General features: G+C 41.0%; 2 protein-coding genes and 1 long non-coding RNA gene across 3 annotated transcripts in view; 2 read left to right on the plus strand and 1 right to left on the minus strand.

Moving 5' to 3' along the window:
* Positions 1–18221, minus strand: part of LOC311059739 — a 206124-nt gene that overhangs the window by 125929 nt on the left and 61974 nt on the right. The gene's annotated exons all lie outside the window — the stretch shown is intronic.
* LOC311059519 (uncharacterized protein) lies at positions 10091–11013 on the plus strand (the record flags this gene model as incomplete). The annotated part of the gene is made up of 3 exons (XM_084077531.1): positions 10091–10195; positions 10411–10758; positions 10957–11013. The coding sequence occupies exons 2-3, from the start codon at positions 10432–10434 to the stop codon at positions 11011–11013; spliced, it is 384 nt and encodes a 127-aa protein (XP_083933657.1). The 5' UTR covers positions 10091–10195; positions 10411–10431.
* Positions 16032–16946, plus strand: LOC311059520 (uncharacterized protein; the record flags this gene model as incomplete). Its single annotated transcript, XM_084077532.1, has 3 exons — positions 16032–16128; positions 16344–16691; positions 16890–16946. The coding sequence occupies exons 2-3, from the start codon at positions 16365–16367 to the stop codon at positions 16944–16946; spliced, it is 384 nt and encodes a 127-aa protein (XP_083933658.1). The 5' UTR covers positions 16032–16128; positions 16344–16364.

The raw sequence follows: 18221 nt of genomic DNA on the forward strand, positions 1-18221 counted from the left end.
CTCGGGTTTATGTCCAGCACTCGCTTTTGCACACCGCTATGTTTACCTCGCATGTTTGATCCATTGTCGTAGCCTTGACCTCTCATATCCATAATGTCAATATCCAGCTCCTTGAGTTTATTAACAAGAACATCAGTCAACCCGGCACCTGTACAGGTATTAACCTCTGTGAATTCCAAGAAATGTTCTCTTATCTCCACTATTCCTTCCTGTGTTGTAACAAAACGCACAATAACAGTCATCTGTTCTGTCCTACTCACATCAGGGGTGCAATCTAAAATCATGGAATAGTATTTAGCTGTACTCAGCATACTGAGATTTTTTTTCTGAATTTCGGATCTTAACATTGCTATGATTTCGTTTTGGCTGTCTTTGCCTAAATAGTGGACGTGCGTTTTTTCTGAAGTCACTCTCTTAACATGAGAAGCCATAACGCTGTCAAAAAGGCTGATCGCCTCCACTAATTTGAGGAAGTTGCCATTATTACGCTCAAACAATCGATCTGATCCACCACGGAATGCCATGTTGTAACAATCGACCTTTTTCACTGAAAGGATAACTATTAACTAAAAGGAAAAACAACGGGATCGGCAGGTTGCTAGTTGTGGTTACTTTATTTTTAAACCACACAAATAATAATAGTCCTCAAAATGGTAAATAATAATAATACACTTCTTGGTTTTAACTACTATCCCTATAGCTCTGTCCCTAACAAACAAAAGAAATATACAAACAAATCAACAATCAGTAATTATTTCACAAGCCCCTCCCAAACAATTCCCAAGTCCTTTGCAACCCTCAAATGCAAGTTCAAAACTTTACTATAAACAAGGTTACATAATAAGGTCAGAACGCAACCACAGTCAGACGTTTACTCGCTTTACACAACGATAAACAGTCCCACGTTTCGGCTCGAACGGCTCCTTCACTCCGCGGCCTCGAGAAAGTCTATTAAGTCCTTCCCAAAACGATCCGCAAACGGTCTTCCGCAATCGCGTTCCAAATAATAAAGTAATGTTCGGGGTACCCCTAATAGTTTGTAATCCACCGGAACAGAAAGTATGGCTTTATCTCACGTCGGAATCCTCTCGCCGACCGCCGGTTCATTCATAAATCCTGGCTGTCCACAGCGTCGCAACACGGCCGTTCCATCCGTCCTCCGCTGGGCTCGACAGCACGCAACTTTTGGCTGCAGTTAAGTTTGTTAATTCTGTGACTTAACCATATAACACTGGCACCTCGGAGCTCCTCTCTTGCCACCCGTTTACACTAGTACATAGGTTGTTTGTTTGATCTCCCCTCCCCCCGTGGCACACCCTCTATTTGTAAAGTCGGGTGGCTCCAATGTTCCAATCACCCGCAGCACTCAGCCCCATTACCCCTCAAGTGAATAGGAAATGTACATATATCCCAGTGTCCAACATGTCACATATCACTCGTATATAATCACATGCATAAGTAGACCAGATGTTACATATCAACCAGACATAATAACATCCATAGATCAAGCAGATAAATAAAATAAATATAATGTGCATTTGTCACAATGTTTTGCATAGAGCCATTACTCTGATAAGAGTAATCAAACGCGACAATACATTGTGCCAGTGCATTGTCTCGGCAGCCAATTTGCGCTGATGTTGGGCATCAATGGTGTTTTGTGAGGCCATTATTTTGTCCAACTCTTTACATTTCAGAAAACTGTCTACATGCTCTGCTGATTTTTCATGGGCGCTAAGGATACTTGACGCATTATGCCAGTCTCTAACACCTTCTTCTCTCGCAAGAGCTGACTTTCTCTCGCTTACAGAAAAAAGTTTACAACAGAAGCAAAACATAACGTCTTTGCTTACTGAATAAACAAGCCAGGGCCTTTCCAGTTTCTCTCCATTTGTTAATTTGCGACTATAATGAGTCTCTGAAAATCTTCTTAGTATATCATCCTTGCGGCTGCCCTTGGTCTTAGGGAAATGAATTCCTCTTACTTGGTGTGGTCCTCTCTGAATCAAAATGTCTCTAAGCCCCTGTGTTATTGTTGCTGGCCATATACCTGGATCATTTAAGTCGTCCACATTGTGTACAAGTTCAACTTCTTCTGGTGGTATCTGCTCTCCAGCAGCGCTGCTGATAACAGCTGTAGTTTCTTGTGCAGTCGGTGGCGGAGCAGAACATGACGGCGGCCGCGGACTTAATGGTGGTGGTGGTGGTAGTAGTGGATGTGGATCGGTAATCATGCAACTTGGCCCAGGGATCTCTTCATTCAGTTCAACAACAGCGGCTTCAGGGACAGCGATTGGCACATTCATTCCTGGGGTGCGTTTGGAAATTACGCACCGGAGCAGGAGCACTGAGCACACTCGCCTATTAGTTTGTATTGGCCAGTGCGCTCAGCGCTGTATTTTCGAACGCACACCCCTGATGATGCTGAAGAATGTGATTAAGACATTCTTCACCAATAGGCCAATTTTCGAAAAACTGGTTGGCCGACACTTTTTTCCGCCGCCGACTTTTTATTTTTTTTTTATTTTTTTTATTTTTTTATTTTTTTCCCGAGTTTTTTTTTACGCCTCTCCAACTGACCTAGGCGGCCGCCTAGGTCGCCTCTATGGGTGCGCCGGCCCTGCCTCCGTCATGGTCCGCGGTTGTTTGAAAAAGTAATGCCCCAAGCGGGAGTCAAACCCTCCCCATCCACTACCAGTGGTAGTGGATGGGGAGTCCAATGATTACCGAAGTGCGCCACTGAGGCCGGTATGTATGCATATCCATGTTGTCGTAGTCGTCGTCCTCGCATCGCAGCCCCGCCCCGAGCCTAAAAACAAGCGCTCCACTTCCAATCTACCTGGAATGCCAATCTACCTGTGACATATATAACTGAATGTTAGATGATTGCATGTCCTCGAGCTTTATGGGATTACAGTCACATACTGAGGAGGTTTGCCTCTTCTTAAAGGCATGAACACTACTTGATGTACAGTAATATCTCCCAACAACCGCTGGGGGAATGCTGTTTTGTTGTAGCAGAGTGGATCTCTCTTGTTGGCTGATGGTTGTTTCTCTTTCTCTCCCTCTTTCTTAAAAAAAAAAAAAAAATCTGTGATCGTCTCGCCATGCTGGATCTTCATTCACCTGCTCTGCTCCATGCTGGATATCCATCTCGGCTTCTTCTGACGCAGGTAAAACACACCCAGTTGTTATGTTAACATGATGACATCGTAACTATGTGTGTTTAACTTTAATGTGTCGGTGTGAGGTTCGATTCAGTTCATGCTGAGATTGTTTGTTTGTTTGTTTCCCGGTGTAAATGTTTGCATCTCCTCTAGAAGTGGTACGCTGCTGTACCACTCTGCCCTGGATCAAGGCTGGAATTAACTGGACGTGATTGTATTCAGAGTTTTCTCATCAGAGAGAGAGAGAGAGAGAGAGAGAGAGGGACGATAAATGATGATTAGAGGTTTTTGAGAGTGTGTGTCCGTTTGTGGGATGGGTTTAGACTGAATTGTGGGCGTGCACTTCTGTTCATATAACGTGGGGCGTGGCTGTGGAAAGGGGGCGTGTTTGGTAAGGCTCTGCAACGAGTCACGATTGGTTGCCATGTCTGCTTATTGTAAGCGACATTGCCCTTGTTTTTCTGTGAAGGTGCTTGTAAATACTGGTGGTTGCGGTTTGTCCCTGTTTCTTTGATATTTGGTATTGGAGTTATTGGTTGATATATTGATATATTTCACACACAGAAATTCACAAAGCAATTCTTGTTTTTTTGAAGTCACACAGATTCACAGGTGAACAAACATAACTTTGCATGATTACTGAGATTGACTTGAATATTGGTATCTAATTATCCATAGCTGCTGCTCAGGTCATTAATGTTATGAAGAACTGAAATTAAAGTAAAACTCCAATATGTTTATTAAGGCCTACTGTATGCTCAGGAACCACATAACACTAATGCATTACAAAGACAGTCACAGAGCGATTAAAATGGGTGATTTTGAGGTTTTTAAACTCAATTAAATTTGAGCAAGGAGCTAGATCCCCTTACTTGACTTTTCCTGAATATTTCATACCCGTGTTTCTCTTTTAAAGTTTTAAGATGTGGGAGCCCGCTGGCCTAGCGGTCCAGACGCATACCACATAGGCTGGTAATCCAACCTGACAGCCTGTCGCAGCTTCGACTCCAGATCCGACCTGTGCTGCGTGTCACCTCCCCCATCTCTCTGCCCATTTCCTGTCAGTCTACTTTCCTATCAATAAAGGCTGTTAAGTTCTAAGATGTTTTTCTGGAAACTAAATACGACCATATTGTACAACAAATTGACCTATTATACTTCATTGACCGGGGTCCCCCAGAGCTCTATACTTGGTCCCTTCCTTTATTGCCCCCGAATATAGCAGATCTGCGAGCTCACATCGTGTCATGCCACAACGCGCTGTGAGCTTGTAGATCGGCTACTTTCACCGTATGTCCGCCTTTTTTCACTGAATGTTTGCCTATTATGACACACCCAGAGAGCAGGAACTCTAGGGCAGTGGTTCTCAACCTTTTCAGGCTGTGACCCCCCAAAATAATCCTATTTGAACTGGGGACCCCCCAAAATAATCATATTTGAACAACCTGATAAGCTTTTGGAATTTAGGAGTTGAGGCATTACATTTAGTTTGATTCGGTTCCACAGATCGTTGTGAGCTTGTAGATCGGCATTAGTGTACTACACTACATAGCATATTTGAATTCCTGACAATCACTTGGAATTGTAGGAGTTGAGGCATTACATTTAGTCTGACATGGTTCCACGGATAAATATTGTGAAAATAGTTACGAGGCGCTGTGAGCTTGTAGATCTGCTATTTATACATTACACTTTTTTTTTTTTTTTTTACATTTTTCACTGTCATCTGGGGACCCCCCCAAAATCATGTGGTGAGCCCCCTGGGCGTCCCGACCCACAGGTTGAGAACCACTGATCTAGGGTACAATGTGCTTAAACAGTGTGGTATTGACAAACCCTTTCTCCGCACTGAAATATCAAGGCTTCAGTCAGTTCATTGAGCGGGTGAACCTCTTCTGCAGCCAGCCCACGATGCTGTGCTTTAACCCATTAAGACCGGGAACGCATCTGTGTATTTTTTTACATTTCTTGGGCTATTCAAAAATAGCAGATATACAAGCTTATAGCGCGGCACAGAGTGCCGAGTTTTTTTTAAAGCGAACATTTGTAACTCAAATCTTTGCTTCTGGGGATTCTAAAAAATGTCTTCTAAATCAGTTGTTGCTATAATCAGTGCTTCTTAAACTTTTCCATGTCAAGGACCACCTAAATGATACGTATTCGGCCGCGGACCCCCATCTCAAAATATTGTGTTACAGGGACCCCCAGAAGCAAAGGTTTGAATTACAAATATTCGCTTTAAAAAATATATATTCAAATATTTGCAAAAATGTTTTTTGCAATGTTTTTTTACGAGCTTGTAAAAATGTCTACAAGCTCGTAGTGTGGCACGCGTGCCACGCTATGAGCTTTTAGATCTGCTATTTTTGAATAGCCGAAGTATAAAATAATGGTTACGGCCCTCTCTCTCCGGCGCCCTCTCTCTTTTCCAAAGAGAGGAGATAAATGGAGAGTGTATAGCCTGTGGGTGTATATACGGCCTCCGCTTCTATTTCTCGTCTCCTCTGAATGTCATCACTTCTTACATGGATGGAAGAGAGCAGCTATGATATCCATCTGTATACCCAGTGTTGCATCACCTGTACCCAGTGAACGTCTACTCATTCACCGCCAGAATAAATGCGTAGATAAATCATCCACTCCCCCAGCGATTTTTCCATTTTCTTACCTTTTCAAGTAGTCACAGAATATTTATGTCCAGTATGATCGATCCTCATGATTGTTGCTAATCACGGGGGGGTTTCACTGTGCTTCCACGAAGAAAAACAAAATGTCATCGCGACCCCCTGTTCGCTTGTCATAGGCCGTTGAAAATTGCATGTCTCGTCAAAAATGCAGAGTAAAACAGATACATGGCGACAGATACAGGTGATTTCCCAAATACGTTAACCAGGAAATGAATGGAGCAGTAAATATTGGGATCACGTGATCTCCTGGTTCTGTGTGCATCAGTGAATGAGTTAAAGGAGAGTGACGGTCATTTTAGGTTGTATGTTTGATGTGTCGTTAATCACTCACCAACATACAAAGGAACGTTGAACAAAATCTGAGAAACAAGCAACCAGCGTCATGTCGTTCTGCATTAGCGGTAGCTCATGCGGGACATTCAGCGCATGTTTGAGTATCATGAGACTCCACGATGAGTAGTAGGAGAAAAAAAAAAACTTTGCATCTGTTAAATAGACGATTTTCACTCTTACACACGTCTCCCATTATGCCGCTGCAAGGGGTCTGCATAATGGACGACAGGGGCAGATCTGGAAATATTCAACGTTCCTTTGTATGTTGGTGAGTGATTAGCGACACATCAAACATACAACCTAAAATGACTGGCACTCTCCTTGAATGGATTAGTTGGCCAAGAGCAGATTTTACAGCGTTTTAAGTGAGTTAGAGGGATAGTTCAACCCCAAAAAGGACTTTTTTCCCTATCGATTACACACCCCGTGGAGACTTGAATTCATGATTTTTTTTTGTCGCATTCGTAAGCCAATAATTTGATGCGGCTCCGTTAGGAGACTCAAAGTGTCAACTTTGAGTCTCCTACCAGAGACATAAGCATCTTTCTGCCGATCATCAAATTATTGGCTTAGGAATGCGACAAAAAAAAAACTTTTTTTTTTTGGGTGAACTATCCCTTTAAGAAGACACATTGCAGTGTTTCAGTTTTTGTTGCATTGATTTAGCTAAATTGTACTCTTACATGTCTACATTATACACATGCTTGTATACACCAATTTCTAACAGTACAGACGGATAACGTGAAAGGTGCAAATTGCATAATTGCATAGGTATTCTATGCCAGCTGTTCCTGCTTTACATTTCCGTTCATTGCATGTAGTTGACAAAGCACTGTCTTACAGTATGAAAGTAATCATTCATATTATACAGGCAGATGAAATAATGCACACACAGGTCCAGTGGTGGAAAAAGTACTCAAATGTTTTACTTAAGTAAAAGTATCAATACTGCCATGTAGAAGTACTCTGTTACAAGTAAAAGTCTGGTATTAAAAATGTACTTGAGCAAAAGTACAAAAGTATTGGCATCAAAATGTACTTAAAGTACCAAAAGTAAAAGTACTAACATATTTGAAAATAGCAGATCTATAAGCTCACGACGCGTCGCGATGCAACACGTTGTGAGCTTGTAGATCAGCTATTTTCAAATAGCCTTGGTATAAAACAGAGCTAAAGTGGTTAATGCATATTTTATAATGTACTAATTTATATCTGCAAAGTAACTAGTAACTAAAGTTTTCAAGTCATTATAGTGGAGTAAAAGTACAACATTTGCCTCTGAGGTGTAGTGGAGTAGAAGTAAAAGTACTGAAAATTGATAATACTCCAGTAAAGTAAAAAAATACCTCAAAATTGTACTTAAGTACAGTACTTGAGTAAATGTACTTAGTTACTTTACCCCACTGCACACACTCATACTGTATTGTTTTGTAATACTCAAGACAGGGAGTCCCTCTTGAACATCTTAAATATTAGAACAACACTGCCACCTACTGTCACAAACCTGTCACTGCACACTCCACTGTTAGAATACAGCAATAGGCTCTATGCACAGCAGCCATATTATCACTTCCTTCACAGGTGTTACGAATGATACTAATGAAGGCTCTGTTCCATTTAGTCTAGCACAGTGGTTTCCACTGTGCTAGACTAAGGTCATTCATTCTCCATGCAGCAGCCAGTGGTGTAGCTAAGTACATTTACTCAAGTACTGTACTTAAGTACAATTTTGAGGTACTTTTACTTTACTGGAGTATTTCCAATTGTCCATACTTTTACTTCTACTCCACTACACCCCAGAGGCAAATATTGTACTTTTACTCCACTACAATTATTTGAAAACTTTAGTTACTAGTTACTTTGCAGATATCAATTATTACATTATAAAACATACATTAACCACTTTAGTATGTTATACAAAGAATATTTGAAAATAGCTGTGCTCCCAACGGTCTTGTTAAAGTCACAAGAAAAGAAAAACAAAACTGTTTAATAATTGGAACTGGTTTAAAATGGTGTCCTCAGGGAAAAATAAATAGTTTGAAGGTTCATTGTGGATGAAAACAAACAGACACCCATTGCTGTGTGACCTTGCGGAGCTCATTAAACACCAGTAAACATCTCTCTAGAGAGGAAACTTTTTTAAAGTTGAATTTCTAATTCTCTCACACAGTACTGTACAGTTAGAAACATGGAAGATATTAAAAGTTTCATGACATTCAGTTTTACAACACATTAAAGGTCTTTATCATGGTCCTTCAAACGTGTACTTCCGTTCACGAAAATATATTTTTAAATAGCTTTGCATTTTATTTTTTAATTTCCATTTCTGCTAAGCAGCAAGCTAAATATACTTAGATGATTTTGATTTATATTAGGATACATTTGTGCGACTGTATAGACGAAACGGAAGTGGGGAGGAGGCTTCACATCCGGTTTATATTTTAATTATGATCAGAGCTTCCGAGTCCCACCTCTGCCCCACATTTTTCAGATCAGCCTGTCATAGCGCCACCATTTCCATTTCTGCTAAGCAGCAAGCTAAATATACTTAGATGATTTTGATTCACCATCTCATACACTTCACATGCCAACAGCACTCTGAGTTCAAGGGCTCTTCTAACTGTGATTGTTTGCTTATCTCTTTACTTGTTTGTTTTTTTCACTCTGGTGCTTTAGAGTTGTAATTTGTGGTCAATCACTACTCAGTCCACCTGAATTCACACCAGCCCTGGTATTTCACACAAGCATATAGACGGTTAGTGTTAGCATGCAAAGGACCCCTTAGCCTCTGGCTATGCGCCCGACTGCAAAATGGATTAAAATAAATCAACAACAAAAAAAAACACATAATATCCTACAATAACCACACCCAAAAAAAAGGAAATTGCACACAGGGCACTACAGCAGTGTTACAGCAGTGTTTAACACTTCAAATGGCCATAACTCAGTGACCATTGCTCTGATGACGACACCAAAGGGGGCTGTGGACCTCACCACGCCTCACCACGCCTTGCATTGCGACGTGTTGTGAGCATGTAGATCAGCAATTTTCAAATGGTTGATGTATGCATGGTTAAACTGATTTGTCCCTCTTGTCTGTACTTTTTTAATACATTTTGCTGGGAATGCTCTGGAACCCCCTCAAGGACCCATGGGGGTCCCCAGACTCCATTTTGAGAATTACTGCTTAAAATTACTTTTTTATGTTTGCTAAAATGTATGTTTTTAACTGAATGTAGGCCAATGCCAAAACAGAGGGAGGCGCTCACGAGTGAGGAGGAATCGGAAGCTTTCGATGATGACCAACTACCACCTACACCACCCCGTGCACTGTCCAAGAAAGTGAGCTGCCCGCCCCCCCCCCATTATATATTATATAGGGACCCCCATTATATATTGTGTAAATATTTATTTTTTCATAGATTTTATCGGCAGCTGCATAGACTTTTTTCACAGCACTATCATGTTGGATTCATGTTAATGTGTATTTCCAGACATTTAACTATGCACTTAAACAATACTTAGTAAACCTGACCTTTCACTCTGCACTTAGTCTGCTCTTTTTTCCCCCTATACCAAACCATTTTGCAGAAAATAGCAGATCTACAAGCGCACAACGCCTCGCAGCACAAGGCATTGTGTGCTTGTAGATCTGCTATTTTTGGCTAAAGTTCTCCTCAGAATAGGGATGCTTGGGTGAAGTGGTTAATGTAAAAATCACACAAAGATTTGGCGGACCCCCTGTAGTAACTCTGAGTACCCCCTAGGGGTCCCGGACCCCCTGTTGAAGACCTCTGATGTAAAGTATGGAATTAGATTTTGTTACTTTTTATAAAATATACAGAGAATTTAACATCTTGAAATGTTATATTATGTTTAGGAACCCCGAGTCCCAGAAGAACCCCCAGTCCCGTTGGAATCCCGAGTGTGGACACCCCAGTTGGAAGACCAAGAGCAAACCACCCAACTGCAAACCTGATCAGCCGCCCCACTGAACCCACAAACGTGAGCACCCCAATAAACTCCCATCACACCTAAGAGGCAGCCTCTGTAAATAGCTTTAAAGCACAGCTGAAGACTTGTTTCATATTTTGCTTTCCTTTTTTTGCTTTATCGTTAAATTAGTTTTACTTTACTGTAATTGTAAGCACCTTGAGCTGCATTTCATGTCAAGAAAGGTGCTTTACAAATGAAGTTTATTATTATTAACTGTGACACAGAGCCGCCCCACTGGGACCCAGATGAGCCACCGCACTGGAACCCCTAGTCAACCCACAGCCGGAACCCCAATAAGTCCACCCACAGCTGGAACCCCGATGAGCAGCCCGAGTCCAGCACCACGAGCACCAGGCATGGGAGAACACATGTTCACCCAGCTCGTGAGACTCCTAGAGCAAGTAAAGAGCACTCAGAAGGTCCATGGGCAGATGCTGAACATACTGCTGAAGGAGAAACAATCTCTGCCAGCGCTCGAGCTGCCTGAAGGAGCTGTGTTCCCGCTGGACACGGTGGCAGATCTCGAGCCCATGAACTTAAAGCTGGGTGACCATGACTTTAAGTCTGCAGTTGTAAGTTCAAATCTCTTATTCAGTTCAAAATGTACTTGTATTTTGTAAATCTCTTATTCACTTCAAAATGTGCTTGTATTTTCTATCACATTGGTAGTCTGTTAACCTGCCCTTTGAGTGCATGCACACAACGAGCATTGACATCATAGCTGTTCACTTAATACAGAATTTCCTTCCTGTGACTTTTATCATACTCAGGTTGCCATGGTTGCAGACATTGGGGGACTTCCATGGACGGTTGTGTCAGGAGGATGATGGGGTTCCTCCTGACCAATAAGCTGGCACTCGAGTATAACCTTCTCGGACGCATGGGCAAGAAGGAGTTCCGAGGACTGGCACTTTTTGAGGTTCTATATGGTAAATTAGATTTTGTGTTATTTCCATAACATATGATGGTGCCACCTGAACTTTGTTGTTCTACATGAAAACTAAATTGTCACCATAGCTCAAGACATTTAAAATTATTGTTCCGTTTTCTTTTTCTGTTCAGCAAAGAATCCTCAATAATGCATCAGAACATCTTAGCCACGTTAGCTGTCAGGTTCTATACATAATCCTGCATTTTTCCTGTAGCACTTGGCCGTGTGAATAGCTTGGAGTACAACTCTCATGAACTGTTCTCAGATTTGACTCTGTTGTTTTTAAAAAGCATACACATTTCTCAGCGATATAAAACTTTTGAAAAGATGTCTGTCTCATAAGGTTTCATAATGTAAAAATCAAGCCAGCATTACTTAGTTGGCTTCTTGTCATTTATTTTTAGGGGCGATAAAGAAGAACGCCGTCACGCAGCATATAAACCTGAAGGAGGCAGAGTTGGCGGTGTCCAAATGGTTCACCGGAGCTCGGGACCGTGGTGGAAACCGGGCTGTACGAGCTCGGAGATCCCTCGAAAACACAGTCAACACACAGGACAATCAGGCACAGGCCCAATAGCCCCCCCCCCCCCCCCCCCACACACACACACACACACACACACACACACACACACATTTTTCCATTTTCTTACCTTTTCAAGTAGTCACAGAATATTTATGTCCAGTATGATCGATCCTCATGATTGTTGCTAATCACGGGGGGGTTTCACTGTGCTTCCACGAAGAAAAACAAAATGTCATCGCGACCCCCTGTTCGCTTGTCATAGGCCGTTGAAAATTGCATGTCTCGTCAAAAATGCAGAGTAAAACAGATACATGGCGACAGATACAGGTGATTTCCCAAATACGTTAACCAGGAAATGAATGGAGCAGTAAATATTGGGATCACGTGATCTCCTGGTTCTGTGTGCATCAGTGAATGAGTTAAAGGAGAGTGACGGTCATTTTAGGTTGTATGTTTGATGTGTCGTTAATCACTCACCAACATACAAAGGAACGTTGAACAAAATCTGAGAAACAAGCAACCAGCGTCATGTCGTTCTGCATTAGCGGTAGCTCATGCGGGACATTCAGCGCATGTTTGAGTATCATGAGACTCCACGATGAGTAGTAGGAGAAAAAAAAAAAACTTTGCATCTGTTAAATAGACGATTTTCACTCTTACACACGTCTCCCATTATGCCGCTGCAAGGGGTCTGCATAATGGACGACAGGGGCAGATCTGGAAATATTCAACGTTCCTTTGTATGTTGGTGAGTGATTAGCGACACATCAAACATACAACCTAAAATGACTGGCACTCTCCTTGAATGGATTAGTTGGCCAAGAGCAGATTTTACAGCGTTTTAAGTGAGTTAGAGGGATAGTTCAACCCCAAAAAGGACTTTTTTCCCTATCGATTACACACCCCGTGGAGACTTGAATTCATGATTTTTTTTTGTCGCATTCGTAAGCCAATAATTTGATGCGGCTCCGTTAGGAGACTCAAAGTGTCAACTTTGAGTCTCCTACCAGAGACATAAGCATCTTTCTGCCGATCATCAAATTATTGGCTTAGGAATGCGACAAAAAAAAAACTTTTTTTTTTTGGGTGAACTATCCCTTTAAGAAGACACATTGCAGTGTTTCAGTTTTTGTTGCATTGATTTAGCTAAATTGTACTCTTACATGTCTACATTATACACATGCTTGTATACACCAATTTCTAACAGTACAGACGGATAACGTGAAAGGTGCAAATTGCATAATTGCATAGGTATTCTATGCCAGCTGTTCCTGCTTTACATTTCCGTTCATTGCATGTAGTTGACAAAGCACTGTCTTACAGTATGAAAGTAATCATTCATATTATACAGGCAGATGAAATAATGCACACACAGGTCCAGTGGTGGAAAAAGTACTCAAATGTTTTACTTAAGTAAAAGTATCAATACTGCCATGTAGAAGTACTCTGTTACAAGTAAAAGTCTGGTATTAAAAATGTACTTGAGCAAAAGTACAAAAGTATTGGCATCAAAATGTACTTAAAGTACCAAAAGTAAAAGTACTAACATATTTGAAAATAGCAGATCTATAAGCTCACGACGCGTCGCGATGCAACACGTTGTGAGCTTGTAGATCAGCTATTTTCAAATAGCCTTGGTATAAAACAGAGCTAAAGTGGTTAATGCATATTTTATAATGTACTAATTTATATCTGCAAAGTAACTAGTAACTAAAGTTTTCAAGTCATTATAGTGGAGTAAAAGTACAACATTTGCCTCTGAGGTGTAGTGGAGTAGAAGTAAAAGTACTGAAAATTGATAATACTCCAGTAAAGTAAAAAAATACCTCAAAATTGTACTTAAGTACAGTACTTGAGTAAATGTACTTAGTTACTTTACCCCACTGCACACACTCATACTGTATTGTTTTGTAATACTCAAGACAGGGAGTCCCTCTTGAACATCTTAAATATTAGAACAACACTGCCACCTACTGTCACAAACCTGTCACTGCACACTCCACTGTTAGAATACAGCAATAGGCTCTATGCACAGCAGCCATATTATCACTTCCTTCACAGGTGTTACGAATGATACTAATGAAGGCTCTGTTCCATTTAGTCTAGCACAGTGGTTTCCACTGTGCTAGACTAAGGTCATTCATTCTCCATGCAGCAGCCAGTGGTGTAGCTAAGTACATTTACTCAAGTACTGTACTTAAGTACAATTTTGAGGTACTTTTACTTTACTGGAGTATTTCCAATTGTCCATACTTTTACTTCTACTCCACTACACCCCAGAGGCAAATATTGTACTTTTACTCCACTACAATTATTTGAAAACTTTAGTTACTAGTTACTTTGCAGATATCAATTATTACATTATAAAACATACATTAACCACTTTAGTATGTTATACAAAGAATATTTGAAAATAGCTGTGCTCCCAACGGTCTTGTTAAAGTCACAAGAAAAGAAAAACAAAACTGTTTAATAATTGGAACTGGTTTAAAATGGTGTCCTCAGGGAAAAATAAATAGTTTGAAGGTTCATTGTGGATGAAAACAAACAGACACCCATTGCTGTGTGACCTTGCGGAGCTCATTAAACACCAGTAAACATCTCTCTAGAGAGGAAACTTTTTTAAAGTTGAATTTCTAATTCTCTCACACAGTACTGTACAGTTAGAAACATGGAAGATATTAAAAGTTTCATGACATTCAGTTTTACAACACATTAAAGGTCTTTATCATGGTCCTTCAAACGTGTACTTCCGTTCACGAAAATATATTTTTAAATAGCTTTGCATTTTATTTTTTAATTTCCATTTCTGCTAAGCAGCAAGCTAAATATACTTAGATGATTTTGATTTATATTAGGATACATTTGTGCGACTGTATAGACGAAACGGAAGTGGGGAGGAGGCTTCACATCCGGTTTATATTTTAATTATGATCAGAGCTTCCGAGTCCCACCTCTGCCCCACATTTTTCAGATCAGCCTGTCATAGCGCCACCATTTCCATTTCTGCTAAGCAGCAAGCTAAATATACTTAGATGATTTTGATTCACCATCTCATACACTTCACATGCCAACAGCACTCTGAGTTCAAGGGCTCTTCTAACTGTGATTGTTTGCTTATCTCTTTACTTGTTTGTTTTTTTCACTCTGGTGCTTTAGAGTTGTAATTTGTGGTCAATCACTACTCAGTCCACCTGAATTCACACCAGCCCTGGTATTTCACACAAGCATATAGACGGTTAGTGTTAGCATGCAAAGGACCCCTTAGCCTCTGGCTATGCGCCCGACTGCAAAATGGATTAAAATAAATCAACAACAAAAAAAAACACATAATATCCTACAATAACCACACCCAAAAAAAAGGAAATTGCACACAGGGCACTACAGCAGTGTTACAGCAGTGTTTAACACTTCAAATGGCCATAACTCAGTGACCATTGCTCTGATGACGACACCAAAGGGGGCTGTGGACCTCACCACGCCTCACCACGCCTTGCATTGCGACGTGTTGTGAGCATGTAGATCAGCAATTTTCAAATGGTTGATGTATGCATGGTTAAACTGATTTGTCCCTCTTGTCTGTACTTTTTTAATACATTTTGCTGGGAATGCTCTGGAACCCCCTCAAGGACCCATGGGGGTCCCCAGACTCCATTTTGAGAATTACTGCTTAAAATTACTTTTTTATGTTTGCTAAAATGTATGTTTTTAACTGAATGTAGGCCAATGCCAAAACAGAGGGAGGCGCTCACGAGTGAGGAGGAATCGGAAGCTTTCGATGATGACCAACTACCACCTACACCACCCCGTGCACTGTCCAAGAAAGTGAGCTGCCCGCCCCCCCCCCATTATATATTATATAGGGACCCCCATTATATATTGTGTAAATATTTATTTTTTCATAGATTTTATCGGCAGCTGCATAGACTTTTTTCACAGCACTATCATGTTGGATTCATGTTAATGTGTATTTCCAGACATTTAACTATGCACTTAAACAATACTTAGTAAACCTGACCTTTCACTCTGCACTTAGTCTGCTCTTTTTTCCCCCTATACCAAACCATTTTGCAGAAAATAGCAGATCTACAAGCGCACAACGCCTCGCAGCACAAGGCATTGTGTGCTTGTAGATCTGCTATTTTTGGCTAAAGTTCTCCTCAGAATAGGGATGCTTGGGTGAAGTGGTTAATGTAAAAATCACACAAAGATTTGGCGGACCCCCTGTAGTAACTCTGAGTACCCCCTAGGGGTCCCGGACCCCCTGTTGAAGACCTCTGATGTAAAGTATGGAATTAGATTTTGTTACTTTTTATAAAATATACAGAGAATTTAACATCTTGAAATGTTATATTATGTTTAGGAACCCCGAGTCCCAGAAGAAACCCCAGTCCCGTTGGAATCCCGAGTGTGGACACCCCAGTTGGAAGACCAAGAGCAAACCACCCAACTGCAAACCTGATCAGCCGCCCCACTGAACCCACAAACGTGAGCACCCCAATAAACTCCCATCACACCTAAGAGGCAGCCTCTGTAAATAGCTTTAAAGCACAGCTGAAGACTTGTTTCATATTTTGCTTTCCTTTTTTTGCTTTATCGTTAAATTAGTTTTACTTTACTGTAATTGTAAGCACCTTGAGCTGCATTTCATGTCAAGAAAGGTGCTTTACAAATGAAGTTTATTATTATTAACTGTGACACAGAGCCGCCCCACTGGGACCCAGATGAGCCACCGCACTGGAACCCCTAGTCAACCCACAGCCGGAACCCCAATAAGTCCACCCACAGCTGGAACCCCGATGAGCAGCCCGAGTCCAGCACCACGAGCACCAGGCATGGGAGAACACATGTTCACCCAGCTCGTGAGACTCCTAGAGCAAGTAAAGAGCACTCAGAAGGTCCATGGGCAGATGCTGAACATACTGCTGAAGGAGAAACAATCTCTGCCAGCGCTCGAGCTGCCTGAAGGAGCTGTGTTCCCGCTGGACACGGTGGCAGATCTCGAGCCCATGAACTTAAAGCTGGGTGACCATGACTTTAAGTCTGCAGTTGTAAGTTCAAATCTCTTATTCAGTTCAAAATGTACTTGTATTTTGTAAATCTCTTATTCACTTCAAAATGTGCTTGTATTTTCTATCACATTGGTAGTCTGTTAACCTGCCCTTTGAGTGCATGCACACAACGAGCATTGACATCATAGCTGTTCACTTAATACAGAATTTCCTTCCTGTGACTTTTATCATACTCAGGTTGCCATGGTTGCAGACATTGGGGGACTTCCATGGACGGTTGTGTCAGGAGGATGATGGGGTTCCTCCTGACCAATAAGCTGGCACTCGAGTATAACCTTCTCGGACGCATGGGCAAGAAGGAGTTCCGAGGACTGGCACTTTTTGAGGTTCTATATGGTAAATTAGATTTTGTGTTATTTCCATAACATATGATGGTGCCACCTGAACTTTGTTGTTCTACATGAAAACTAAATTGTCACCATAGCTCAAGACATTTAAAATTATTGTTCCGTTTTCTTTTTCTGTTCAGCAAAGAATCCTCAATAATGCATCAGAACATCTTAGCCACGTTAGCTGTCAGGTTCTATACATAATCCTGCATTTTTCCTGTAGCACTTGGCCGTGTGAATAGCTTGGAGTACAACTCTCATGAACTGTTCTCAGATTTGACTCTGTTGTTTTTAAAAAGCATACACATTTCTCAGCGATATAAAACTTTTGAAAAGATGTCTGTCTCATAAGGTTTCATAATGTAAAAATCAAGCCAGCATTACTTAGTTGGCTTCTTGTCATTTATTTTTAGGGGCGATAAAGAAGAACGCCGTCACGCAGCATATAAACCTGAAGGAGGCAGAGTTGGCGGTGTCCAAATGGTTCACCGGAGCTCGGGACCGTGGTGGAAACCGGGCTGTACGAGCTCGGAGATCCCTCGAAAACACAGTCAACACACAGGACAATCAGGCACAGGCCCAATAGCCCCCCCCCCCCCCCCCCCCCCACACACACACACACACACACACACACACACACACACACACACACACACACACACAGTTTGTGGTGTTTCTCATTCAGGATTTGTTGGCTGAAATGGCCCTCTGCTGGAATAATTAACTACCTCATGAGAAGAACCCTCCTTTTGTTGAAGTTGAGTTAAGAGATATGGGTTCCTCATTAGTTTGTGTCCAGAACATTAAAGTTTATTGTTATTAAGAGTTTGCACTGTTATTTGTACATACATTTATACATCATTACAAATGATTGTTTACGAGAGTTCTACTTTAATGATAATTTACGAGAGTTAAAGGGATTGTTTACGAGAGTTTAATATGCATATTGGCCCACTAATACGGTCTACACTTTATTTTCATTTATATATATATTTTATTAGTTTTATTTTTATTTTTACAATTTCTGAAAGCTTTTGCACTTTATTTTCATATATACATTTAATATTTTACAGTTTTAAAAATACCGAAGCATTTTGTATATATATATATATTTTTTTACAATTAAAAACAAGCAGGCCTAAAGTTAACAGAAATAAACATTGTCAAAAGATATATTGTC

The sequence above is a fragment of the Gymnoscopelus microlampas genome (assembly GCF_963454915.1).
Source record: "Gymnoscopelus microlampas genome assembly, chromosome: 14".
Taxonomy (NCBI): domain Eukaryota; kingdom Metazoa; phylum Chordata; class Actinopteri; order Myctophiformes; family Myctophidae; genus Gymnoscopelus; species Gymnoscopelus microlampas.